This window comes from Athalia rosae, chromosome 4, assembly GCF_917208135.1.
Source record: "Athalia rosae chromosome 4, iyAthRosa1.1, whole genome shotgun sequence".
Lineage (NCBI taxonomy): Eukaryota > Metazoa > Arthropoda > Insecta > Hymenoptera > Athaliidae > Athalia > Athalia rosae.
In genome coordinates this window covers 5,910,317-5,935,767 of record NC_064029.1, presented here as the reverse complement: position 1 = coordinate 5,935,767, position 25,451 = coordinate 5,910,317, and the positions used below count along the sequence as shown (strand labels likewise).

General features: G+C 37.5%; 6 protein-coding genes across 9 annotated transcripts; 3 read left to right on the top strand and 3 right to left on the bottom strand.

Annotated features, from left to right (window-relative positions):
• The first annotated feature begins 2,742 nt into the window (after positions 1–2,742).
• On the top strand, positions 2,743–5,160 carry LOC105692561 (potassium voltage-gated channel protein eag-like). The gene is made up of 2 exons (XM_048653755.1): positions 2,743–3,903; positions 3,990–5,160. The coding sequence occupies exons 1-2, from the start codon at positions 3,371–3,373 to the stop codon at positions 5,158–5,160; spliced, it is 1,704 nt and encodes a 567-aa protein (XP_048509712.1). The 5' UTR covers positions 2,743–3,370.
• A 16-nt stretch (positions 5,161–5,176) lies between these two features.
• On the top strand, positions 5,177–5,907 carry LOC125500614. Its single transcript, XM_048653948.1, has 2 exons — positions 5,177–5,491; positions 5,592–5,907. The coding sequence occupies exons 1-2, from the start codon at positions 5,306–5,308 to the stop codon at positions 5,754–5,756; spliced, it is 351 nt and encodes a 116-aa protein (XP_048509905.1). The 5' UTR covers positions 5,177–5,305; the 3' UTR covers positions 5,757–5,907.
• A 965-nt stretch (positions 5,908–6,872) lies between these two features.
• LOC105692759 (zinc finger protein 853-like) lies at positions 6,873–11,137 on the bottom strand. 2 transcript variants are annotated; one of them, XM_048653930.1, is made up of 3 exons: positions 10,722–11,137; positions 10,029–10,409; positions 6,873–9,883 (listed from the first exon to the last, which is right to left on the bottom strand). In XM_048653930.1, the coding sequence occupies exons 1-3, from the start codon at positions 10,860–10,862 to the stop codon at positions 8,222–8,224; spliced, it is 2,184 nt and encodes a 727-aa protein (XP_048509887.1). In that variant the 5' UTR covers positions 10,863–11,137; the 3' UTR covers positions 6,873–8,221. The 2 variants fall into 2 exon arrangements, with proteins under 2 accessions (XP_048509887.1, XP_012267609.2); XM_012412186.3 differs by having other exon boundaries at positions 6,873–9,889; positions 10,722–11,128.
• Positions 11,138–11,394: 257 nt separating this feature from the next.
• LOC105692746 (neural Wiskott-Aldrich syndrome protein-like) lies at positions 11,395–17,785 on the bottom strand. 2 transcript variants are annotated; one of them, XM_048653939.1, is made up of 7 exons: positions 17,296–17,785; positions 16,753–17,139; positions 15,610–15,890; positions 15,173–15,469; positions 14,738–15,047; positions 14,331–14,654; positions 11,395–14,216 (listed from the first exon to the last, which is right to left on the bottom strand). In XM_048653939.1, the coding sequence occupies exons 2-7, from the start codon at positions 16,846–16,848 to the stop codon at positions 13,965–13,967; spliced, it is 1,560 nt and encodes a 519-aa protein (XP_048509896.1). In that variant the 5' UTR covers positions 16,849–17,139; positions 17,296–17,785; the 3' UTR covers positions 11,395–13,964. The 2 variants fall into 2 exon arrangements, with proteins under 2 accessions (XP_048509896.1, XP_012267587.2); XM_012412164.4 differs by having other exon boundaries at positions 17,324–17,785.
• A 17-nt stretch (positions 17,786–17,802) lies between these two features.
• On the top strand, positions 17,803–22,248 carry LOC105692693 (ralBP1-associated Eps domain-containing protein 2). 2 transcript variants are annotated; one of them, XM_020856193.3, is made up of 5 exons: positions 17,803–18,151; positions 18,419–19,637; positions 20,083–20,147; positions 20,240–20,438; positions 20,766–20,906. In XM_020856193.3, the coding sequence occupies exons 1-5, from the start codon at positions 17,999–18,001 to the stop codon at positions 20,783–20,785; spliced, it is 1,656 nt and encodes a 551-aa protein (XP_020711852.2). In that variant the 5' UTR covers positions 17,803–17,998; the 3' UTR covers positions 20,786–20,906. The 2 variants fall into 2 exon arrangements, with proteins under 2 accessions (XP_020711852.2, XP_012267490.2); XM_012412067.4 differs by having other exon boundaries at positions 17,807–18,151; positions 20,786–22,248.
• A 104-nt stretch (positions 22,249–22,352) lies between these two features.
• On the bottom strand, positions 22,353–25,270 carry LOC105692694 (glyceraldehyde-3-phosphate dehydrogenase). The gene is made up of 5 exons (XM_012412069.4): positions 25,142–25,270; positions 24,175–24,274; positions 23,854–24,093; positions 23,518–23,772; positions 22,353–23,278 (listed from the first exon to the last, which is right to left on the bottom strand). The coding sequence occupies exons 2-5, from the start codon at positions 24,250–24,252 to the stop codon at positions 22,847–22,849; spliced, it is 1,005 nt and encodes a 334-aa protein (XP_012267492.2). The 5' UTR covers positions 24,253–24,274; positions 25,142–25,270; the 3' UTR covers positions 22,353–22,846.
• Between the last annotated feature and the right edge of the window lie 181 nt (positions 25,271–25,451).

The following is a 25,451-nucleotide window of genomic DNA, read 5'->3' as shown; positions in this document are numbered from 1 at the left end:
ACCTCTTGTGAACTTCAAATCGTTCATAAAGCCACATTATTCGCTAACAACAACGTATTTCACGATAGTTATCTCGAGATGAATCGAAGGTCAGTATCATACGTAATTAACCGTTCAATTGAGTTCACTGAACCGAACGTGAGATGGCAAACGAAAAATTGCTGGGAACTATGAGATAGTTTCTTTGATTAACATTCTCAATCCGCGTATAGATTATCCGATCGTTTGAAATACGCAAAAATACGCTTGGCAATGATCAGAGCAAAGGAAGCTAAGGTGAAAAGGACAATGCGAGATATGATCTATACAACATGGTCTCCGAGAAGACCGTTAAAAATTCTCAAAAATCGACTTCGCAAGAAGCGAAAAACCGATCCGAATTTATATCAGATAAGGACCTATCAATTCCGACAAGAATTCGATCCACAAAATACCGGTGACTATGTCCGATGTGTATCGGGATGATTTTAAATAATACAAATCTCTTCAACAATTGCAATATTTCAGACGACATGTACATAATAGCTACGGAAGCAGCGGTGGCTAGATACGATATTTGCATAAGAACTGAATGGCCTTGGATTTTAACTCCGGACACGTTATTTCTGACTCTATGGCAATACCTTATCGTGTTCATCGTAATGGTTGCTTCAATTTTATATCCTTATTTCGCATGCTTCAAACGTTACATGGCCGACGAAATATTACCGATCAGAGCCATAGTGGACATACTCTACCTTCTGGATATTTACGTACAAGTATCAACCGCCATAGACGTCACTCACGATGTGCTGATCGAAGTGGGTATAGATATTCCAGAATCTTCGGTCACGATTCATTTTTTCATATCATATTCCAAAAATTATCAGGTGAAAAAAATCGCAGCGGTCAAAGTGATGCAGTTCAGATTCGTGCTCGACATATTGTCAATTTTTCCTGCCAAAGAGATCGCTTACTACATGAACTTCTACGACGACGAAAGGGTGGGAACGATATTTTTGTTAAATCGTGTGTTAAAAGTTCACGTAGTACTGCAGGCAATGAACAATCTGCAGGAAAGTTTGAACGTAAATATAAAGCTCGTAAGAATGGCCAAATACTTGTTGTGCCTGGTATTCGGATCGTATTGGATCGGGGTGATCCTCTACATGCAATCGTGTTTTTACAAAACTTGCGAAAAAGGCAGCTGGTACGACCAGATCGCGTCGTCGAAATCGGCCAGCGGCTTGGAAGGAACTTCGGTCTTTCTACTGAGCTTTTACTACGCTATGCAAATACTCTCTCAAACCGGTTACGGCGATCTAAGTGCGAGTACGATGAACGAGATAGCGATGATGTTCTTATTTTTGGTACGTTGATAAAAAGAAAACAAAAAAACAACCTTTTTCTCCCTCACTTCGATCGTGATTTGCGACCTGCAGTCAACGAATTTAATTTAGGTGATAGGAGCTCTCCTTTTCAATGCACTGGTATCCGATTGTTCAGCTACACTGATGCTCTCTACGCTCGACAAAGTGGCGTACAAGGAAATAGTGTTCGTGATGAAGAAGTTCATGGAAGAAAACAGTATAAATAATATTATTCAAAACCGTGTTTACACTTACTTGGATCTTCAATGGCAAACTGATCAGGGGTACGACATAATGTACGCTGTTCCATTGCTTGCTGATTTATCACCTCACATGAAGGAGAGATTGGAAGTCGCTATTTACGGCGATATACTCAAATCCGTTCCGATTTTACAAGAGCTGAACGAAGCTACGCTGGCAGCGTTCGCTGATTGCGTTGAAATTTACGTTCTACCACCAGGTAGTCTGAATTGATTGATATCATCTTCTGCGAGAACAATAATGGAAAAAAATTCCTACATCAAATCTATCGTAACTGAATTTAGGAGAGATAGTTTCCTATGCTGGTGAGATATACCGCGAATTTTACATAATACAAGAAGGATTTTGCGAAGCTATATCGGTGTTGACCGAACGTGATAAGAAGACGTTGGGCCCACGAGAATTTTTCGGAGTAATAGAAATGCTGCTGGGAAAACCATCGATGCATGATATCAGAAGTGTGACGCATCTGAAATTGATGAGGATATCACATGTTAATTTTCAAAAAGTATTCTCAAGTGAACGAGAAAATTTCGAGCATCTAATGAGTGAGTGAAAATTAAAAGATGGAGTCACCATTTTTCTTTTCATATTCACATTTTGTATACCTTCGGTAGCGCTGATCCAAGATGTCAGAAATTCCCACCTGGTTCGAAAACTCAATTACAGTCGTTCGACGATTGAGACACAGGATTTTACCGATCACTTGGGAATAAGCTGGATAAAATTTACGAAACGACGAAAACGCGTGGTTAATATGGACTACGTGCAACCCTTTGAAGAGTTGGGAGTCTTCAGGTTCATTGAATATATTCTGATGTCGAAAACCATCACTCCGAATGGTCCTTTCATTCGATTTTGGGAGGTGATTGATCGGATTGAATTCTTCGACAATCCTGAGCATTGTAAATTAACAATTCGATTATTCTTTTTCAGAAATTCCGGGTAGCCTGCGCTTTCGTGAGCGGATTCATTTTCCCACCATTGACTTATATTTCTTTCCAATTCAGAGGGATCATTTGGGTAGCTCTCGTGTTGGATTTATTAGCGTTCTCTGACATCTACATTCGTCTGCACGTTTGCTACTACAATGAACAAGGGATATTAGTTAGCCATCCTCAGTCCACCGCAAAACATTACTTGACCCACGGTTTTGCCATGGATTTTTTGGGCGCGCTACCTTTTTACTTGATCCAACAGCATTCTGTAGAAAATTCTGCGGGCGAGAAACTAATCAGTTCTCGCGGCCACGAAATCTCCCGTTTGAATAAAGTTATACAGCTCTACAGGTGCGTTCCAATGTCACGAGTTACTTTGTTCCCTTAGGATCATACGACGAACGTTTCATTTCTCCTCAGACTTCCGTCGTCGCTGCTTTTATACGAAGAAAATTTGGCTAGACCATTGTTTGTGCTGAATTTTTTTAAATTCCTCCCCATCGCCTTCATATTTATCAACGTCTTAGCAACTCTCGCGATGGCGTTGACTTGCACTTATTGGCAACGTCCAGACGGCACAATTTACGTAAAATACAGTAAAATATCTTGGATCGGTAGTAGTGAGAACATGTTCTATTTTTCGATGCAAAATTCGATCTATTTATACATCACAGCAGTATATTGGATAGTTTCAACTTCTTATTGCGTTGGATTTGGAGATCTCACCGCACACGTAAGAAATTAAGTGTTAGGAAAATAATTCATAGCAATCATCGTTTGAGAATTATTTTCAATTATTGAAAATAGGTTGACGAGGAGATAATGTACACGGTAATGGTGATTATCCTCGGTTACCTAATGTTCACTTATATAATCGTGGTGATATCAAGCGGCAAAGCGAACGTAAACCGAAATTTGATGCTGTACCAAGAACGAATGCGACATTTGGTCGCATTTATGAAGTTGGAACGCATACCAGGCGTCACACAAGATAAGGCAATAAAACATTTTGAGCACATGTGGCTAAAAACACATGGCATAGAGGCTCATGATATTTTTCACAAGTTTCATCACGCGTTACGTCAAGATGTGATGCTCCAATTGTACGAAAACACCCTTTCGGTCGTACCCGCTTTTAGCGGAGTAGAAAAGGGATTTACAAGGCAGCTGGCGACTAATTTACAAATACTGTATTTCTTAAAAGGAAACAAAATTGTTAAAAAAAATAACATAGTATCCCACATTTACATAGTGCATCGTGGAGTCGTTGACGTTATTGGTCCCGATGGCACGAGATTTTGTAAATTACAGAAAGGTAGCATGTTCGGAAATATTGATAACAGTCCAGCCAACAGGTGAGCTGGTGTAGCTCAGGTATTTTTTTTATTCAAACATCAACAATTTATCATTTATCATTAGGGTTTCTTTTTTTTTGTGACAGGTACATGATGACCATTGTAGCCGCTAAGCATGTCGACACACTGGTCATACCGACAACGACTTTTTACGAATTAGCACGAGGTTACCCATCCGTGAGAAAAGAATTGAAAACTTGCGTTTTACGAAACGTAGGATACGTTCCACGTTTTGCCGACGAAGAAGTTCGAACAACGAGAAAGAAGTTTTACAAAAGGGCTTTATTTCCGGTCAACTACCAAAAAATTTCGGTGCTGAAAGTACCGATCGCTTACCTGACCAGTCTTCTGACTTGCTATCAATTTTCATTCACCTCCGAATTTATACCCTGGATATTTTTCGCCGGACTCGCTCTGGACGGGGTGATTTTCGGCGTATTATTCATGTCTTACAATATGGAATACTACGACGACAGCGGCGATATCGTTGACGACATTACCTTGATACGTTCTCGAGAACTACAAGAGTTACAATTTTATCTAGACGCATTGAGCATTCTTCCCATAGAATTATTTTGCCTTTTCACAACTAATAATCGCATGTTTTGGCACAACCTTCTCCACTTGAATCGTCTGTTACGTGCGAGACACTTGTATCTTTTCTTCACAAAAAAATATGAAAAATTGAATGTGAATATGTTAGCCACAAAACTCACCAGTATGATCAGCAGCTTTACCTTACTTCTGCACGTGTTGGCGTGCAGCTGGTATTTGATCGGTTGTCACATGGAATGCTCTCCAGAATCCTGGATGATCAAGGCGAACTGTCAGCATTCGTACATCTGTTCTATTTACTTCATTGTTTCTCTGATAACGACCACAGGATTTGGAGATATACGACCAGCGACAATTAACGAAATAATATTTTGCTCAATCACTTCAGTCGCTATGGTCGCTATTGTTGCCATGTTTATGGGAGACGTCTCCAACGTGGTACAGAATTATTCGTACACTCTCTCAAAATATGACACGGCAATGTCGATCATGCGAGATTATCTGAAGGACGGTCAGATATCCTATCCTTTGATCGAAAAAGCACTGGGATATGCAAAGAATTTATGGCTCCGCGAAAGAGGAAGCAGTCAGCCAGCTCTATTAGCGGAGGCTCCAACATCCATTAACGAAGAAATAATGGTAGCCGCGTATGGTAGACACCTTTTTGAGGCAGGTCCATTTTTTGAGCAGAAATTTAATTGAAGACCGAAACTGAAAATTGGAAAAAAAAATACAAGGCGGTGTCAGATATGAATTTACGATAATAAGTTTCAGTCAAGGTCTATAATTTCAGAATAATATCTTACGGGGATGCCATGAAGATTTGTTGCGACAGTTGTGCGGCAAGATGAGAAGGCAGCTATTTTTTCCAACAAACTTTTTAGTGCAAGAAGGCGATTCCAACTCAACCATGTATTTCATTCAACGTGGTACCGTAGAAGTCCTAGCGTCGTTGGGGCCGAGGATGTATACGGTCTGTGCTACTCTCAACGCTAAGGAATACTTTGGTTTACATCAAGGATTCATTCCAAATGTAAAAATAAACATTCCATATCAGTTCAACCGTAAAGTAATAATAGCTCATGTCTGCTGCGTACTTTTCTAATCACAAAGAGGTTTTCGATTGATTACAGACGAGTCATACCCACACGTATCGAGCGGCTACCATTGTAGAAGTCCTCACTCTACGATACGAAGATTGGAAGGACATGCTTGTTTATTTTCCAGCTGCATACCGACAAATCTACACGAAATTAAAAACGATAATACATCATAATTATACATCTGAGAATGTTTAGTATAATTTAACGATTGCCGTTGTGGATAATTGGAAAAATTACACTATTGATGTGTTTCCTAACGACCACTGCATTTATCTCGTTAAGACTGCTCCTGCAAAACGTCAAAAATAGTCTAGCATTTGCGTCCTAATTATGCAGCTGGAATAGTTGTCTATCAATTACATTTATCGAGATGTTCAACTACAATTTTCGCTTATCAAGCTTCCAAATATTGAAATACCATTTTCTGGTGGTTTCAACTCGTGATAATAATTAATTGTAAGTGTGAAAAAACTGTATTCTCTATTTTACTGAATAAAACTGTGTAATTGTTCAGAAGCATTTTTCATCGAAATTCACATCATCTAATTTTAAGTTTTTATTATTTTTTTGATCACTTACGTATGTAAGTCTTCGCCAAAACATGTGCTGGTTGATGAGATAAAAAAAAGTGGTCACTCTTATTCATATTGTAGAACTGAGCATACAAAACTGTGATTACATATTTTTCAATCAGACATTCGAAACTATCCAGAGTATTTTGCCTAACACTTAATCAGCCTATTTTTCATCACCTATTACACTTCTACATTCACTAGAAATATCACGCATGTGTCCACGATCAGCATTCCAAACCAGTAATCTTATAGAATTCAACCAAATTTGTTTGATTAAAATAACGCAGCTTATTTTCATCTTACAATTAGAAAAATGTAGGCGCCGAAATGTTTATCACGAGACAGGGGATTAGCAACAAAATCACAAATCTCCAAAATATTTAAGAAAAGGTGATTTTTTACTCAGGATATACCCTCTGTCTGCAACGTTTTTTTTTTTCATTATTTCACTAGCATTCCTCTTATAAAGGAATACAAATATTAAATAAATGATATGATAAATGTTTGATAATAATTGATTCTCAATCTGACTTATGAATATATGTGCCTGAAAAACCGAACGGCTATATTTAAAATAGCATTACCGAGTTGACTGAACGCAGACGTATTTTTATTGAAAATTTTTCTGATTCATACTGCACCTTCAAGAGATTGGAAGATCAGAGTACGTAGTTGAACCAGTAACGTGAATGCCTCTGGGTAGTTCGTCAAATAAAATCTGATTATTGACATTATATTAGTTATACCTCAATTCATACAGTATAGATTTATTTCGTTTGGTCATTGGCCAATTGATTATATACTGAGCCATGGAAAAGATGATAATTACAGTTACATACATTTATGACTAAACTTATATAGGTATACTATATTTTATACACAATAATCAATATAATATCTTTGGTCTTAAAATATGTACGCGTTAATATTTATACCTAAAAATAGGTAATAGTAATAGTGATAGTATTATATAGTAATAATAATCGTAATAGTATAAATCTATAGTTGCTAATTCTATGATTCTGTATTCGCCGATATTAAAATGATCTTTCAAACTGTAAATTACAGTTTATTGAATTTTGATTGAATTATTCAGGGCATTTATATATTTTCTTTTTCAGGCAATATGAACACTCTGAGCTACAGAACGAAAGAGCTAGAAAAATTAAGAGAATTACATTTTCATATCTCACGATCAAATATGGATATCGTTGTATAAGCATACTACGAAAATTTTAGAGTGTTAAAAAGTTGTCAACCCACTTATCCGCATAAAATACCTCCATGTTCTCAATTTTGATATTTTCATGTTTCTCACTATATGTACACACAATTTTTCTGTAGAAAGCGAATCTTTGGAAGCCAAATATATGTAAAAATATTATCAACGTTAATCGTAATTTTAAAGATGTTTTTTTTTTTAGCCATATCATTTAAATTCCCTGTACTCTTCTAACATTGAAATTAAATCTACAACAGATAATACTTTTCTGATAAAATATATACAAATCTTTCTACACTCGATTTACAATGCTATGTTACACACGTTTCTACTTGGAAAACCAATTTATGGATAAATCATCAGACGATAAATGAATTATCAAGAAATAAGTCTTTCGTATGTTTGGTTTCGTGGAATATATGAAATTAAAAAGTAAGATAAGAGATTATTCAAAAAATAAAACTAGAACCACAAATTCATTGTGGACTGAATGTAATTAGCAAACCTCATTTTATTTTCCGGCGGCTTGGTTTAATCTGCTTTCCACCAGCCGATATGACAACTTTGGCTCCAATTGATTTGATGCAAATGACCATTTGGCCCGATAGGCCAAACGATCAACGTTGTGAGGCTCGTATGAGACAATATTTCTATACACACTCTACTACAATTATAGATAAGTTAAATTGGGGCGAACAAAAGAGAGCTGCTAAATGAATACCTATTATAAATGTATAAATTTTCATAAAACAGGGTGGTCAAGAATCAGAGACGCGCCTGGATGTTTCTCTTACCTAAACGACAACAATTTTATGATTGTTTCCATTTGGCAAAAGCACATAATAGACACGTTTCCCCTTATCTCATTGGAAGTGTTGTAAGTTTCCGTGATACTGATTCCCATTGAATGGACCATTTTGTTCATTTCCCTCGATTACACTCTGTATTTGCACAACAGACGTGTTGTTAGAAGTTTGGCCGTTTCCATTATTAAGATTACTCGAACTGGAGACATTATTTGTGGAAGTGTTAGACTGTTGTTGAACGCTAGCGTTGGACGAATTATTCGTATTAGCATTGTTCTTATATCTATGCCTCAATTTGTGGGTGGTTAAATATTGCTTAACTGAAAACGCTTTATGGCACTGATCACACTTGTAAGGCAATGGATCCTGGCAGCCGAGTCCATCAATTGTCGGGGCATGGGTGGTTAAATGCATTAGATAATAATGTTTGACGACAAAAGACTTCCCACAAGTATCACAGATATATGGTCCAGAAACACCATGAGTTTTTCTATGCTTGTGCAAATTGTCTTTGCGTGAAAAACTCTTCCCACACATTTCACATTCGTGCATTTTCTGGCCTGTATGAGAAACTGAGTGCCTAACCAGATGTTCCTTTCGACTAAAAGCCTTCCCGCAAGCAGTACAAGTGTAAGGTCGTTCACCAGTGTGTAATTTTCTGTGTTGGAATAAATGTTCTTTCCGTTTGAACGGCTTGCCGCAAACGTCACAGCTAAATTGGCTACCATTCGTTTGGGCAATTTCTTCCTTAATATCCTTAACATCGTTTAATAAAGAGGAGCTACTACAACTGTGGTTATTTAATTGATTTAAAGTAGTAAAAGTTTTACCACAATCTCTACAGCTTGGATTTCGCGAAGATTGGGAGACAGCCTGAGGATTGACAGCGATCAATGACGCCGGCTCAGGAACTGTTCTTATTCTTAGGAATTCCGAAATTTGCCCAATGGAATTCCTGGATATAGCGTCGTCTGAGGTTACTTTGATAAAGTCTTTGAAATCTTTAGAATCATCACGTGCAACCTGAGCAGCTAATGGAGCTTCTTTAAAGCCTAAGCCTAGAAAAATTTCCGGAGTTGCCTGCACGGTGGTATATGTTTGGACATTTTGATTTGAAGTATCGTTATCTTGTGATTCGGATTGAACCTTCTGAATGACTTGTTGATTCTGTTCAGGGGTCGACTCATTTTTCAAAATTATATTATTGTTTTGATGCTGATTTTGAGCAATTTGTGTTTGCTGCTGTTCTTGCTGTTGCGCAATTTGAACCTGCTGCTTTTCAATCTGTTGTAAATGTCTCTGTTGTTTTTCGAACTCTCTTTGCTGTCTCTGCAGCTGTTGTATTTGTTGATTTATCTGAGAGTGACTTTGCTGCTGTGAAATTTGTGTTTGATTTTGTTGTTGAGATATTTGTGTCTGATTTGGTTGTACTATTTGCGACTGATTCTGCTGGCTCATTTGTCTTTGATTCTGATGATTTATTTGAACTTGCGCTTGCTGATTTATCTGATTCTGGTTTTGTATTTGATTTTGTGCCTGTTGAATCTGATTCTGCGTTTGATGGTTTTGATTTGATTGTTGATTGACTTGAGCTTGCGCTTGGACTTGGCTCTGGTTTGATTGTTGCTGTTGAGAAGCCACTTGTTGAGAAGTTTGTTGCTGATAACTGTAATGTGTCTCCGCTGTTGCCTCAACCACTGCAGCTGCCACTCCGCCAGGCTGCATCTTGAAAAAAAATATTAATCTAAGAAACAGGCATGTACTTTACTAGATACTAGTTTTTTAAGAGCTTGTATTTCAATGACGTTGGCAATTTCCGAAATATGTATGAAGAATGGAACCATATCAAATTTTGATTACAAACCTGCATTGCACATTTATACTGTTGAACTCGTGCCTGAACTCCACTGATGATATGGATATTTGAGGCATTAACATTGCTGACAACAACAGGCTGCTGATGCTGCACTGGTTCATCAGCTACTACAATTTGGGTATTTGGTGGGGAAGCGGTTTTATCAAATTTGGCCTGTTCTTCCTCAGGTGTCGGTGATCTCTTCTTTTCTTCAGTTTTTACATATACTTTGCCCTCCTTTAGAAAGTCTTCCGAAAATCGAAGTGAAGTGAAATAAGATTCTAGCATTCCTTCCGCACTCACTGCAGTCTCTCGAAACTCAAAAAAGTTTTCCAACTTTCTTACACATTCGTGGCAAACTATTTTTGGCAGAGAATCATCTTCGAGGACCTTTAAAATTAAAAAATAAATATCGATTATAACCTGGCTGAATTTATGGGCTCAGTATTTATGCAGCAACAAACAACTTTTGGATGAAGCCAAATTGTGTAATGTCTGTCTTCACTATTAAGATTCAGGGATATTAACACAACGGGCTACAACATTTGCAATGTGTTCTATTAATTCGTAAACGTTCAGAAACATGTGGTAAGACTATCGAATAGCCACAGACACGTAGAATTGTATACAAGCAAAGCATCATCAAGGCGTCTAGTCGAGCTAGACGAGTTGAAATGAAAACAAGGAAGAAAATATGGTTACCTGAACAGGGAGACATATCTGAATCTTGTTTTGTAACTGTCTCCTTCGTCCTTCGTCTCGAAAAATGTTCATCTTATTTCCCTCACTACTTGTACAAAGTCTGCATAGCTCATAATAATTCACTCTCCGATACCCGGACATCTTCCTAAACGATCGTCAATCCTCCTAAACGGTCACTAGATATTTATAATTTTCAACCGATCACTTGAGGAACTAGCCGACCACTCGAGCGCCTTTAGATACTCACTAATACACTAAAATCATGATTAATTGCCACACTTTACTCACGAAACACTACATTTGTTGTCATCGGGATTTGTGCGCCGCGAAATGCACTGGTAGCCATTTGCAATCTACGTATACTGCAACCGCCGAAAACTCGATGATCGAATCAAGGGTCGACCCTTCAAATCCTTCATTTCAAATGGACTTAAATCTTCTCGGGATATATCCCTGAAATGATTCCAATCCCTCCTAGAATGATAAATGTCTCATAAACGCTTCGCTTTTTTACATTTACTGCCAAAGATGATCCAAATTTTAGAAGTCTCAATGCTAGAGCTAGTCCAGAATGTATAGCACAGAGACAAAGGGCTAAAATCCGAAATTTACATACCTATAACTGGGAGAGGCTTTTCAAAAACCCCCCAATGTACAAATGAATTCATTTCCATTTTTTGATAACCATCAAGTTTTTTATTATGCTATTGTATAACAAATAACAATATTAATTACATACTTTATACTATGTATACTTTCGTTCATACACTGCCGATTACAATGTGTCATAGACATTGCTAATAGTCATTACTATGTGGAATATCAATCGCTATTACCTGTTACTTTTGCACAAGTGGAGCGAAATGATTTTACAATAGCGAAGCAACGAATAAAAGGACTTAACAATGTGTATGAAATATTGTATGCAACTGTACAATCCATTTTCAATAATAACGTTAGATTAAAAATGGATAATATGTAATAACTAATAATATTGATAATGTTGGATGTAATATTAGCCGTATTATCACCAGAATATTATTTCGTTTTTTCTCTATTGAGATTCGAAATTTTTAAATCATGTGAGTTTGATATTTTGATAGTCCTATTATTTCTTTTTTATATCGTTATTTTGATAATTTGACAACACAGATACAATAATCAATAAACGTAAATATCATATTTGAAAAAATGTGCGATCTCTGTCTTGTGACTTTTGAATTCCTCCACATTTGTAGCAAAAATATTTCCAATCGGATCTGTACAACCTTTGTACACCACCGTCACATTGCCCTTACTTACAAGTTCTTTTTCTTTTTTAAATTGAATACTAAATAAATAATATAAATTTTACACTAGACCTCCTAACGCAGTAAATACTTCTAAGATATTACGCAACAGTGTCAGTTAATTAGTTCCTTGTGTAACCATGTAGGGTTGACCTATTATTGTTTTTTTTTTCTTCAATTATTCTCTCTCTTCATTTTATTTTCCAAACACGAGAATTCCCATATATATACATGTACATATGTATCTATTGAAGTAAAAATATTTGATAGAACTCTATGTTAGCATTTCAACCATATAATTCAGAAACTATTTTTCATTATTGTTCGCATGTGAATTCTACTCATGTCAAGAATCCACTATCAGAAATACAATCACTAGCTCCAACTCTTCCAACTCCAAAAATTCATGATATATTTGATTTCTGCTTTTAAGACATTACAGGTGCGTTTGATATTACGATGTCGAACATTTAGAGCTTCATCACATCCTTCTCATATTTTTTAATACAGAAAAATAGAAGAGCCCAGAATGCACAAAAAAGTATTTATCGAACTCAGCTTAGTTCTATTTCTGATTATATATCATCTTAGTAAATATTCAAAAAATTATGACATCGACCAAGTAATAAACTTTGGCAAAATTTTACCGTTCTTAATGGTCAGTACAAGATACGTTTTTCTGCATAATTGTCGTTGATAAGCTAATAATAGAATTGGCAGCACTTGCAGCATTATGAATTGGCATCAGAACACCTTTAGATGTAGACAATCAGGCCGGCAAAAGTGAGAGGAGCCAGAACTTTCTAGGACGTGATGAAGATATTTTCACCCCAGATGATGATAATAGAATACCGCCACTGAATGAGAAGATTATAACGAGACTTGCTGAATTTAACAATAGATTATAATAGAGTAAAGTAATTATTAACATATCTTGTCTTGTGTGTGACTAGGATTTCTCCGTAGCGGCGAACATTAAATCATTCATTTAGTATTATTAGTTCTGCTGGCCACTTTTGACTTCAAAAATGTTATTCAATGTTTAGAAAGCTACAACCAAAGTTGATTAAAAAAAAAGATATCCAATTACTCTTGTTTGTTAGAACAGAGATTTACCAGTACATATCGGTTTGCTATTCTAAATTCGACATGAATAATGTACAAATTTGCTGCAGATACTTTTTTTCTCTGTTTCTGTTGTTATTGAACTGTGCACATACACTTGACACCAAAATTGATCTGCATTACTTTGTATCATTCAAGTAATAAACACATCGCTACAGCTTTCTGTTTGTTTGTTTTACAGGATTTTAATGTTGTGCTGGAAAAAGTGAAGGGAAGGTATCGTTTATATCACGAAGCCATTACAAACATCTTACCATCGTAGTCAGACTTCAGAAAATATTCAAGATGTATTTAAGCATGCACAACGATTAACATTGTAGTTCAAATATTTAACTTCAAATATAACGAGCTTGTTATATTCTAGCTTAAAACTACAATAAATTATTCTTTATTCATGAAACTGGGGAAGCAGTTATATGCAGTTATTTCAATTCTTTGTGAATCATCATATTCGAGCAAAAAACAGTACTACGTACCGAAGCAAAGTAGATATGTCTAGTAATTGACCATAACTATAATAATTTATATAGGTACATCACTCGTGAAGCTTACTTGTTTATTCCAAAAAAACACAAGAATAACCCAACTTATACGGAACGAAATGTGCTGAATACAAAGACTACATTAATAAACGACAGCACCTTTCTAATATACCGATATTGTTTTGGGTACGTAGTACTCTTCCAGAGAACATTTTCCTCTTCCTTGCTCCAAATTATTTTACAAATGGCCTATTCATCAAACTAATACGTCCTTCTCCCTTTTCAGCTCTCCATGTCTCAACTGTTAACCGGAAGCCGAACTTTCCAATCTTCATGAAAGTAACAATCTATTCGTCCCAGTCATCACCACTGGTTTCACTCGTTGAGTCGTCACTGTCACTATCACTGTGAATCACACGCGATCTTTCTGCAAGAGCCCTCGATAATGCTCCAGCCAAACTATCTTGCATTATCGGGGATGGGGCTGGTTTTGGTTGATTCGTGACTGACTTTAACTCAATACCCTGACGTATCTGACTTAGTAGGTTACCCCTAGTATCTTCAGCTGAGTTCGGCCGAGGCTCGGACTTCTCCACTTTCTACAAGAATTAAAATTTTACTCGATTAGTGTATGATTTCCATCATCTGAAGTTGGGCTGTAGTTTCTTTGATGGATTCCCCATGAAATCTATATTTAATATTCTGATACATACCTTTAGGGTAGTACCACTCCTTATGGCGTCGAGTAAAGCATTCCTGGTATCAGGTACTCTGCCATTGTTGTTATTGTTGTTGGTAGCGTTACTATTTATTGTCTCATTGTCCATTTCAGTAAGTTGTGGGATTGGAGGTGGTGGAGGGGCTGGAGCATTTGTGGATGTTGGCACCGGTGGCGGTGGTGGAGGACATGGCGGCGATGGCACAGCAGGTGCGGCTGGACGAGCAGGCAAAGGCCGATGAGCAGGAGGAGCATTAGGCGGAGGTGGTGGCACAGCAGTTCGAGAAGGTGGCAATGGTGGAGCACTTCTTGGTTGATACTGGAGAATGACATTGATAATAAATCACCACGAACAGCATTTAAAAAATTGATACAATCTTCCCAATGAAAAAAACAACTTACACTACTTGTTGGAGGTCCGGGACTAACTGGAACAGTTCTAGCTGGTACTGGAGGTGGAGGTCCGAGCCCCGGAGGTGGTGGAGGCGGTGCTTGACTGGCCTGTATTCCTGATGGTGGAACAATGGCTGCTTTGACTGCATTTATACCACCGTGATTCTCGATGAAGTCGTAGATAAATTCTCTCGTATCCCTGTCTCTCAGCTGGTCATCGGATACACCTACTTTGTCGAAAAACTGTCTCAATTGCGGATCGACCGTTTCCAATTGCAAACCTTTATTATTTTCATCCCAGCCCACGTGCGCCAAGTGTCTGTAAAAAGTGACGTATATTGAAGTATCTGATGAATCTTATAGTTCTTCTAGAGCTTAAAAGATGATGGTTAGGCTGATCAGATCGCTGTATAAATATAACATTCAACTGGTTATAATCCTTACCGGAAATCTGAGGGAGACCCAATATCTGCCTTGGTTAATCTTCTTTTTGGGTCTTTATCCTGTTTATTCTTTTTAGTCTTGTACATAGAACTACTGGAAACACTCCTGTTAACCGTGACAGACGATGGAGACCCATTTGATATATTTGTTGAACTCCCAGTATTAAAACCTAATGCTGAAGTATTGCTATGACTCTTCTTAGGTAGAGTCAAAGAATGATGCGAATCACTAGAAGTTCTCGACTTTCTTTCCTGTCTCCTTTGTCGTTTAGCATTAAGCTTTTCAAGAATAATACTCCTATAATGTAAAAAATGAGACCTGTCACATAATCAAGCTTGATATAATAGCAAGATCCAGACTGCATATATACTGAGACAATCCAGTGAGTTATAGTTGTAGTATTTCAGTCATTGAACTTGGCTGGATAAAATTAATACCTTAAAATAATAGCATCCGTCTCATTGGCAAAGTTAAATGCTATCATAGATTCTTCACCCTCAAAAGTGTGAAAATGAGACATAGGAGCTTTGTAGTCCATAGAGTTGTATACCTCATGTTCCCAAAGCATAGCTTTTCTTTGTATGCAATAAAGTCGGAAGAAATAGCTACGTTTTGGGTTATCTTTAATGAGTGTAATTACTCCTGTATCTTTCTTCACCCAATCTCTGTGCAATGGGGTCTCAGTTTGGTACAGTTGTACCACGCCAGCGGCAAGGCACTGGAATTATAATATCATATTGTTAGCTACATTTAGCTCACAGGTCAGGATCAAATTAGCATCGTCCTGCATGAGTCATAGGTAAAACAATGGGGCTAGTTATTTAATAAACATAAAAAAGAATGACCACTTTGATTCATTCAATTAATCTGATATCTGGTCTCAACTATGAACATACTACCTAATTACCGGCCAACATGAATAAAAGTGCGAGTAAGTTTGTATAACTTTTCTGCCTGCTTTATAATACGAGTTGAACTATGTTCAATCAGAGATATTAATCTCCTGAAAAATATTATCTTATGTTGCAGGTAATGATGGACAGTCTTTATCACAGAAGATATACTAATCAATAGACTAATGTTGGGTGTAGATAATAATTGCTGTTAAGCATCTCTTGACATTTGATCTGCTTGAAAAATAAAATACTTGGATTTTAATAATTATTATTTATTGAATAGATTCACACATGACAGTTACAACCCGATTAGGTGAAAGATATAGCAACTGAAAAAAATTTGGAACTGAAATTGAAGAGCATATGTTATTCCTGGTAAAATCGAATTTTATTTATTGTGTTCTGATGGTCTGATTGTAAGACATTGGCAACATCAACATGTCAGCAAATTTTAACATGCTAAGCATCAAGTACAGAAGCAAGACATTAAAACATCAAATGACTAGAGTCCTGAGGAAATATTTAAATTTTCTTTTACGTGTTCAACAGAAAAGTCTAAATAAGGTAATCCCTGACTCCAAACACGTAGGCGACAATTTTACTCTAGCCTTCAAAATAGGTCAGTTCCATGGAACATTAAAAAGACATGGAGAGCCAGGGATACTTTGATACTTGACTTCTTACCTGACACCGATTCCCAATGAGCTGAAAAACCTCTTGATTTTCATCCTTGGAAAGAAGCATGGACCCTCTGTGTTCATTTAAGCGTCCAGACTTCATTTTCCACAAAAAATGCACAAGATTAGGTTATGGTCGTAGGCGATATTCACGGCTCAAGATTTTCCATTCGTCTTCCTGCTGTTTGCCAAGGGCACTGGCATGAAAATCACCGTTCAAATATCGAAAGATTTTGCATTTTTAGGCGTTTTCAAACGCCGTGAGTAATGTTTCACGTATACTCAAGGCAACACCACCCACGAAGGTATCTCAACAGGAAGCGAGAGTGACGCTTGATGACATTATCTTGCATCCGGTTCGACAGACAGTCTTTGTTTTTTTTCGATACATAACCTGTTTTTAATAGAGCGCTATTTACAAATGATTTACAATTAATTTCTATCTATTCATAAACGAAACCAAATTGCAACCGATAGTAATCCTGTACACAATGTTACAAGTAACATTGCAAGTGGACATTATGGAATACTAGATTTTGAAATCACGCACTTCTGTCAGTGAGAAAAAGGTCCAGTACCTCCAGGCTCCAACAAGACAATAAGTAGTCGATCAATTTTTTCCAAGTATTTTAAACTCTCCGTTGTCAACGTCGAAGATTAAATTCACACACTTGTATTCGGCTACAATTCGCATACAGATAATTGATCATTTCGATCTGAGGCACTTCGTTCAACTGACATCGCCAGTTGACGGATGATCTACTCGTAGAAAATCGTATGATCAGAAGGAGCTTTCACATCACGCAATTTTCTTCAGAATGCTTCCAAAAGGCGTGACCAGAGCTCCCAAGCATTTAAACGAACCTTCTGCCCTAAACTGGGTTATCTTTCCAATCTATTTCATGTCTAAACTCACCGTTTGCCGATCATTATTTTATACGACTAGCCCGGCGCGAAATGGGCTGGATTTAAAGCCGGTAAAGCCGCATGAAATAATCCCATCTCGAGTAGGGAAGAATTTCTGTGTTCCACTGAGTCTGCGTTCCAACGTACGTCAAACTGACGAATATGGCGAACGTTGGATGCGTTTCGATACGTGAGGTGTAGCTCATGGCTTGTACATGAGACAATGTTCAAATATTTATTTCATCATCTGAACCAATGTAATTAAATCCGATGTCATCGTAACCGTATAATGTTCATGTGCGCCAATATTTGGAGGAGTAGCACTAAGGTAACGTCAGTTTGACAAGATGGAGGATCTACAGCTGACGGAACAGGAGCACGAACTTTATGGAGAGACTTTTAATTGTTTTCGCAAAGATCCTGATGTCGATGAAATACCTATCGCAAAGGTCGCACAACTCGTGCGCACCACACATGTACCTCGACGTATTGCCAAAAAGGTACTGATTTCTCTTTAAGTAGCGCATAAAATATCATGTGCAGGCATTAGCATAGGGCCTGCACATACCAATAAATTCTAGTCATCTATCCTAATGTCAGACTCCCCAATGCTGCTAATTGATCTTACATTATATTGAAGCTTGAACTAGATCCAGCAGACAAAAATAGTGTCATGATAATAAGCACAGTTAATGCATGAAATTAATGTAACAGGTTTAGTAATTGATCTGAAATCTGTCTCTCAAAATTAATATTTTTGGTATTAGGTGATGGAGATATCTGGAGGAACCAGAGGGAGCAGTCACCTAAATAGAAAGCAATTTTATTCGGTTCTAAAATTGATCGCAGCGTATCAACATGGCCTGGAAGTTACACCAGAGTTACTATCGACGTCCTTGAAATTGGACCTACCTTCCTTCTACTGGCCTTACGGTGCTGTCTTAGCAGCTGGTAAAAATGAGGACGTTTTATCGAGTACTAGTGAAAGCGAAAGTGAAGCTGAATCTCCCAGGGAACAAGGCGGTAGCACAGATTCTCCTACTCCAACTAATAGCGTGACACAAGAACGAGGAGAACTTGTTGTTGGAAGTGAAGCAATTATTGATACTTCTGTCAGTGGATGGCAGGGGTTACTTGTCTCAGAAGAACAACGGCAACTTCTTGGAACTGAGGAGGAAAGCTCAGAAAGACATAGTAGCGACGAGGGTGATGCAGATGGTGATGGTGCTGGTTTTCCACCCAAGAGGGTGTGGATCATTAATAAAGAGCAACGAGAATATTACAGCGCTCAATTCGCCCAACTTCAGCCAGATCCAGAGGGTTTAGTAGCTGGTTCTGTGGCTCGTACCTTCTTTGAAAAATCGCGACTGCCGGTTGCAGAGTTGAGGCGTATTTGGCAGCTAGCCGATGTTACCAGAGATGGAGCATTGAGCCTTCAAGAATTTTATGCAGCTATGCATCTAGTTGTTTTACGAAGACACCATGTTCCTCTACCAGACGTTTTACCAGCCTCACTTGCACCTCCAATGCCTCCGCCAGCACCAGTTGCTCCTAAAGCACCTCAGTCTAGTCCACCTAGCAATACTAAAGAAAAGAGTAAAGAATGGACGAAATTCGTCGACTCTCCTACTGGAACTAGCGGGTCCCTCGCAAGTCCAGGTCCAAAGTTAGTCAATTTTGACTTTCAGAAAGCTGCAGTTGAGAGAGATCCTAAAATTTTACATCCAGTCCCTCTGCGGCTAACACCTGAGGCTACGATACTTGCATCTGGTGGTGGAAGCAGTAACAGCAATGGAAGCACCCTGGGTGATGATGATAGTCAAACATCATCCGCTACACTTGTACAGAGACCTCAAGCTAAGAAGCCTGTCACAGCACCTGAAGAAACTATCATAAGTACTCCCAAAAAAGAACCCCCTCCTCCACCACCGCCAAGACCCTATCGAACACATGCAAGGAGTTCTAGTCTTGACCTCAACAAGCTAGGTATGTTAATCCATTCAACTTTCAACTAGTCAGGTCAAATTCATTTTGCAATCATGTAAAACATAAAAGAAACATGTATTGCTATGAATGTGTTTGCAAAGTTCCAAAAAAAAAAAAGCATAATTAATTGTGTGATCTCAATACAAATAGAATCATAATTGTAGTTGGTACCATTAATTTTATCTATTGATTTGCTAATTACTTTTGGGTAACAGGGATGAGTCTGATAATTACTTGATTTTTGCATAATTTTGCACTTAAATGTTAACAGACAGAATCTCTGTACTGGATTATTAATAAACTTGCGCGTGTTTTCAAGATGAGTTGAAATGTATGGGGTGCTTATCTTAATCACGCATATGCCCGTATATCAGTACAAATTACCACATTGCTGTAAATAACTGATAAACATGAATAACAGCTAGCTTGTGCAATTTTGTTTTAGGAAAAAATGGTCAAACATTTCTGGGAGCGCCGCCACTTGTGCCGCCAAGAGTATCACCTGGCATTGTAAGTTTCCAGATCTTACAATTAACAACCTGTTCATTGTTAAAATTTAAAAAATATGGTATCTAAATATTCATATAAATTGCTGAAAATAGACTTCACCAAAAAAACTTGTGGGTCAGAGAAGCGAAGGTGATAGCCAGAGAAGTGATAGTCAAAAAAAAGGATTTCTCGCGGATTTTTCCCATTTTTCATCAAGGCGTGACAGTAATCATAACAAGGATAGTAATTCCCAAGCTCAACAATTTGCGGGAATCTGCGGGGCATTTCAGATATATCGAAAGCCAAGTCCAAGTAAGAATTTTGGAATTTACACTCTATTAATTTCTTTCACAGTTGCTTAGATACTTCTATAGATGGAATGTAGTGGTAAACCCAATGCAAGCAATCACTGATCTAACATTAATAATATTCATGAAGTTTTATAAAACTTCAGTAATATTTGCATTTCAAAAATAAAGTTTTTGGCAGAGTCTCAGCAAAAAAAAATTTGTAGAAAGGCTGTATTCTTCCACATTCACAGAATTCCGTTTTGTCAAGAATCAAAGTTGCTGAAAAATATTTTTGTGATGCAATATATGGTCTTTGTGTGATGTTTGTACATAATATACGGTCCGTTAGCAATGCGTCGATTGTCGTAGAGCGAGAAGGTGCTGAAGAAGATGAGTCAAGGGAGGATGGGAGCGAGGAAACGAGGCTGACACTTCAAGAATTACGAGACAAAAATGCAGAACTCAAGCTTGTTTGCGAAGAATTGACTGTTGAATTAGCTGCGGCGCTTCAAGAAAAGATTAATCTGCGTGCAAAATTGTTACAGACCTGATCTTTTCGTTGCTTTATTCCTACGTGTTGTGATTCATTGCTGATTCTGGCACGTCGTAATTATCTCCTGTTGCTGCAATTATTTTTACCCTGCCTGTATGTATTTAATGTATCACGCCATACGAATCATTATCATTTATATTTGTTACTTTACTTGTAAAGAATTATATTTTACCAAATATTGAATGATTATTTTAGTAATTTCGATCATTGGTCTCCCAGTGAAGCGTTTATTGTGTATAATTGAAAATACGTGAATATAGCCATGGTGTTCTAATATTTATGATGAATTTAATATCCGCTATGTCAAGTCATTATAAAAATATGTGTGATTTATTGTGAAAATTTGTTATTCTTTAATCGTGTAAAGTAGTTTATAAAACTAATATCTGAAATTTGTTTGTACAAATTCACTTTGCAGAGTACTAACTTTGATAGCATACAACAATCATGCAAGTTAAGGAATGAGTTTGTAAAACTTAAGAGTTCTATATTTGAAAAAACAAGGTGGCTAAAAAATCAAACATAGCGACATGTGTAATAATCTCATATGCTTTATTTTTTTGTTCTACTGCTATAACACGATCTGATTAATGGTTCCGATCCTTCAAAGCTATGCATGAAAGTCGTACGTATAAATTCAATCTTCATTTTATTAAATTGTACATATAATAATTATGTTGCGTTTTGTGAGTATCTAGTTCCAAGAAAAAGTAGTTGGGAATTATTTCAGGTTCTACGATAACTTACAGGCACTTGAGCCTCTCGAATTCCGATTTTCGACCTGTTTAAATTTGGACATCATGTTTGGAAAATCATAGTTTATAGCGCATAACGGTAATTGACAATGGTACCTGACGTTTCGAAATTAATTAGTTTTATGACAGAAAGCCCAGTCTTGAATGTATTTAATTAGCTTGTTTTAGTATGCTCATAAAAGAGACATCTGATTGGAAGTGTTTATAACTTGACTTGCTCCAATTTATATTAGAAAATTTTTCAACATCATTAAATTATCGTTATCGAATAAGAGTTCGTGCCATAGAGAGCGATATTTTATTGACATTGTTATTATTGGCGGCTAAACGACTGTTTCCTTACCCTGTTACAGATATAAAAGCAATGGTCTTGTGTACACTAGCAAAAAATGCTAAATAGCATATCGTATATATTCAGAGATAGCAATTATGATATAATCCGTCGATATTAGCCACGAAGATGCATTTTTGTAATTGTATAAACTAAACACGTTGTGTGAAAAATATGAAATTTATTCCCAGTATATTTAACTTTGTTCTAAAATTGTTTTATCCCACTTTCAGAAAAACAAAACTCTATGTTCAGATGGAGGATGTGGTGGATGGTAATACCAAGATAAACTGCGTGTTTCTATTTTCACATTTTTATTAATATTTGGTTTGAAAAATAATATTAAGACTAAGTTTCAACAAATCCCCTACTGCAATTCTCGGAATTTGCTAATTTATACTTTTTGAAATTGTAACGACACTTACAATGTCTATACTATACTTGAGATTGTTTGCCAATGAAACATAAAGCTAATGAAAAGCATGGGAACCAATTGTTACTGGAGATGCTGACTCGTTAACGTGCCCACATGAAACCAGTGGTATGCGTATCATGTACGGCCGCAGTTGTAACAATGGGCTAACATCTACTTTTATATCAGATACCGTATCACGAGACTTGGTACTGGCGCCCAGAGCCTCGATGTAATGCTTTCGCAATGTCGTCTAAAGTTGTTATAAATTGACCAACTGCAATGGTATCTCTGATTATAAATAAATCATACGACGAGTTGCGGCGAGTACATTGAGGGTAAAGTTTACTGGTTGCAGGCATTTGAAATTTTAGGATATTTAATCCTTAGACTGCATGAACTTGATGAGATCAATGACACGGCTAGAGTATCCAAACTCGTTGTCGTACCAGGAAATGAGTTTTACAAACTGATCATTCAGGGGAATTCCAGCCTTAGCATCAAAAATGCTAGAGTGGTTGTCACCAATGAAGTCAGATGAGACAACATCGTCTTCGGTGTAACCAAGGATTCCATAAAGAGGACCACCTTCTGCAGCAGCCTCCTTTACCTTAGCCTTGATCGCATCATAAGAAGCAGGCTTACCAAGACGAACAGTCAAGTCAACAACAGACACGTTGGCAACGGGAACACGGAACGCCATACCTGTCAGCTTGCCATTCAATGCAGGAATGACCTTGCCTACAGCTTTAGCAGCACCAGTGGCAGCTGGAATGATGTTCTGTGCTGCACCACGTCCATCACGCCACAACTGAAAGAAATATTGTTTTTTCATAAACATCCAGAGCACCAGTAATATGCAATAAATTATTATTAAATTTTAAAACATTGTACTAAGTTACCAAAATTACTGAGTAAATAAAAAGTGACGAAGTGTGAACATAAATTGGAGTAGAAAATCATTTGTATCTAATATTTAATAGTAGTTTGTAATTAATTTAATTTGTAATCTAATTTTATAATTAATTTTAATGTACAAAGCGAACAAACCTTGCCAGATGGTCCATCAACAGTCTTCTGGGTAGCAGTGGTGGCATGAACAGTGGTCATCAAACCTTCAACAATTTCGAAGTTGTCATGGACGACCTTAGCCAAAGGAGCCAAGCAGTTGGTGGTGCAGGAAGCATTAGATACAACTTTGAAACTTGGGTCATAAGCATCAAGGTTGACACCGACAACAAACATGGGTGCGTCAGCCGATGGAGCGGAGATGATGACTTTCTTGGCTCCACCTTCTAAATGGGCCTGAGGAAATGAACATAGGAATGATAATCATTAACTCATATGAGTTCTTGTGTATGATTTCGCATGAGTTGTGCAACTCACAGAGGCTTTGTCGATGGTGGTGAAGACACCAGTGGACTCAACAACGTATTCTGCACCAGCTTTACCCCATGGAATGGCTTTGGGGTCACGTTCGCTGAAAACGGCAATCTTCTTTCCGTTAACAACAAGGAAACCACCATCAGCCTTGACCTCTCCCTTGAATTTGCCGTGTGTAGAATCATATTTGAACATGTAGACCATGTAGTCCAATCCAATGAAGGGGTCATTGACCGCGACGACCTATTCAGCAAATAAAAGCAATAGTTTTGACAATAATAAATGAGCACGCTACGTTTTTTAATTTGGTTTCAGAGTACCCACCTCTGCTCCACGCTCAAGGGAAGCCCTCAGAACCAGGCGACCAATACGGCCGAATCCGTTGATTCCAATTTTGCTCATATTTGCGCTTTTGTGTAATGAGCTACAATTGAGAAAATAAAAATAAAAATTGTTCAACAGTTTGATCGAGTATGAAAGTAGCACAATTCTTTGGAATCAAAAATAAAACAGCATATGCCATAATGTATGTAACGTATGACACATATGAGGTTTGCTTCAGATACATGTGTGATACCAGAGATTGTATATGCACATTGCTTAGAGGTCAGGCCAAGGGCAGGTCAGATTTGCAACATCAGCTATCAACAGCATCATCAAAGTGTGTGCCATCAATAGTTGACGAAAAATAAACGTCGAAGATATTGATTTATCATTTTTTTAAATAGCATAATATACCGTGTCATTCGAATTCCGTAAAATGATGCGAAGTAAAATCAGTCCCTAAACCGGTTCTTACCACGATAGATATTTTTGGAATAAATTGTTCGACAGAAGAAATCATATCGTTAAAAACGTTTCGTTCATTAGATTTTATATACGGTACATTCGATACATTGATACCTCAACAGATAAATGTTTCGCTAACACACCCTAATCGGCAGTGATTCATTGGCAACAAGCGATTCTCATTAATCGCCATTTACCGGTAAAAATTACCCTCAATTAGGTCATTTGCCACGTAAACATTAAATGCAATTATATATGTACATAGTAAGAACTAGGTGAAAAATTATTGACACAGGAAGCGGTGGCAGAGATTACGTGATCAACTACGGAATGGCATAACTTGTCGCTATGCGCGAAATTTCTGTGAAGCCATTGATCGCAATACATAAGTTTGATTAATGGATTCCTTATCACCTCGCGAGAATGACTGTACAGCGTGCAGAAACAGGGAGGGATGAGTTACTTCTGAAAAAAAGTAATATGCGGCTTATCAGGTACTTACGTAACGAATAGATCAACTCGCAACAGCTACCACAGGGCCAGTGTCGTTTGAAGGGCACCGAACGGGTATTATAAACGCCGTGAGATTCGGCGCGGTGGGAGATCCACTTGGTCACGTGGTACACCCAACCGTCTATCGACGTGTCTTGCTTCTTGCGAGTTGCGCGACTCGGAGCACGCGCCCGCGCGCGGACCGCAATCGAAACCGATGTATAAAGCCCGTAGCTTAATTTACGTCGAATTTATCTTGCAGGTAGATTTAAATTTTTTTTTAGAATTTCAGTCTCGAGTGAAATAACCCCTCGTTGATC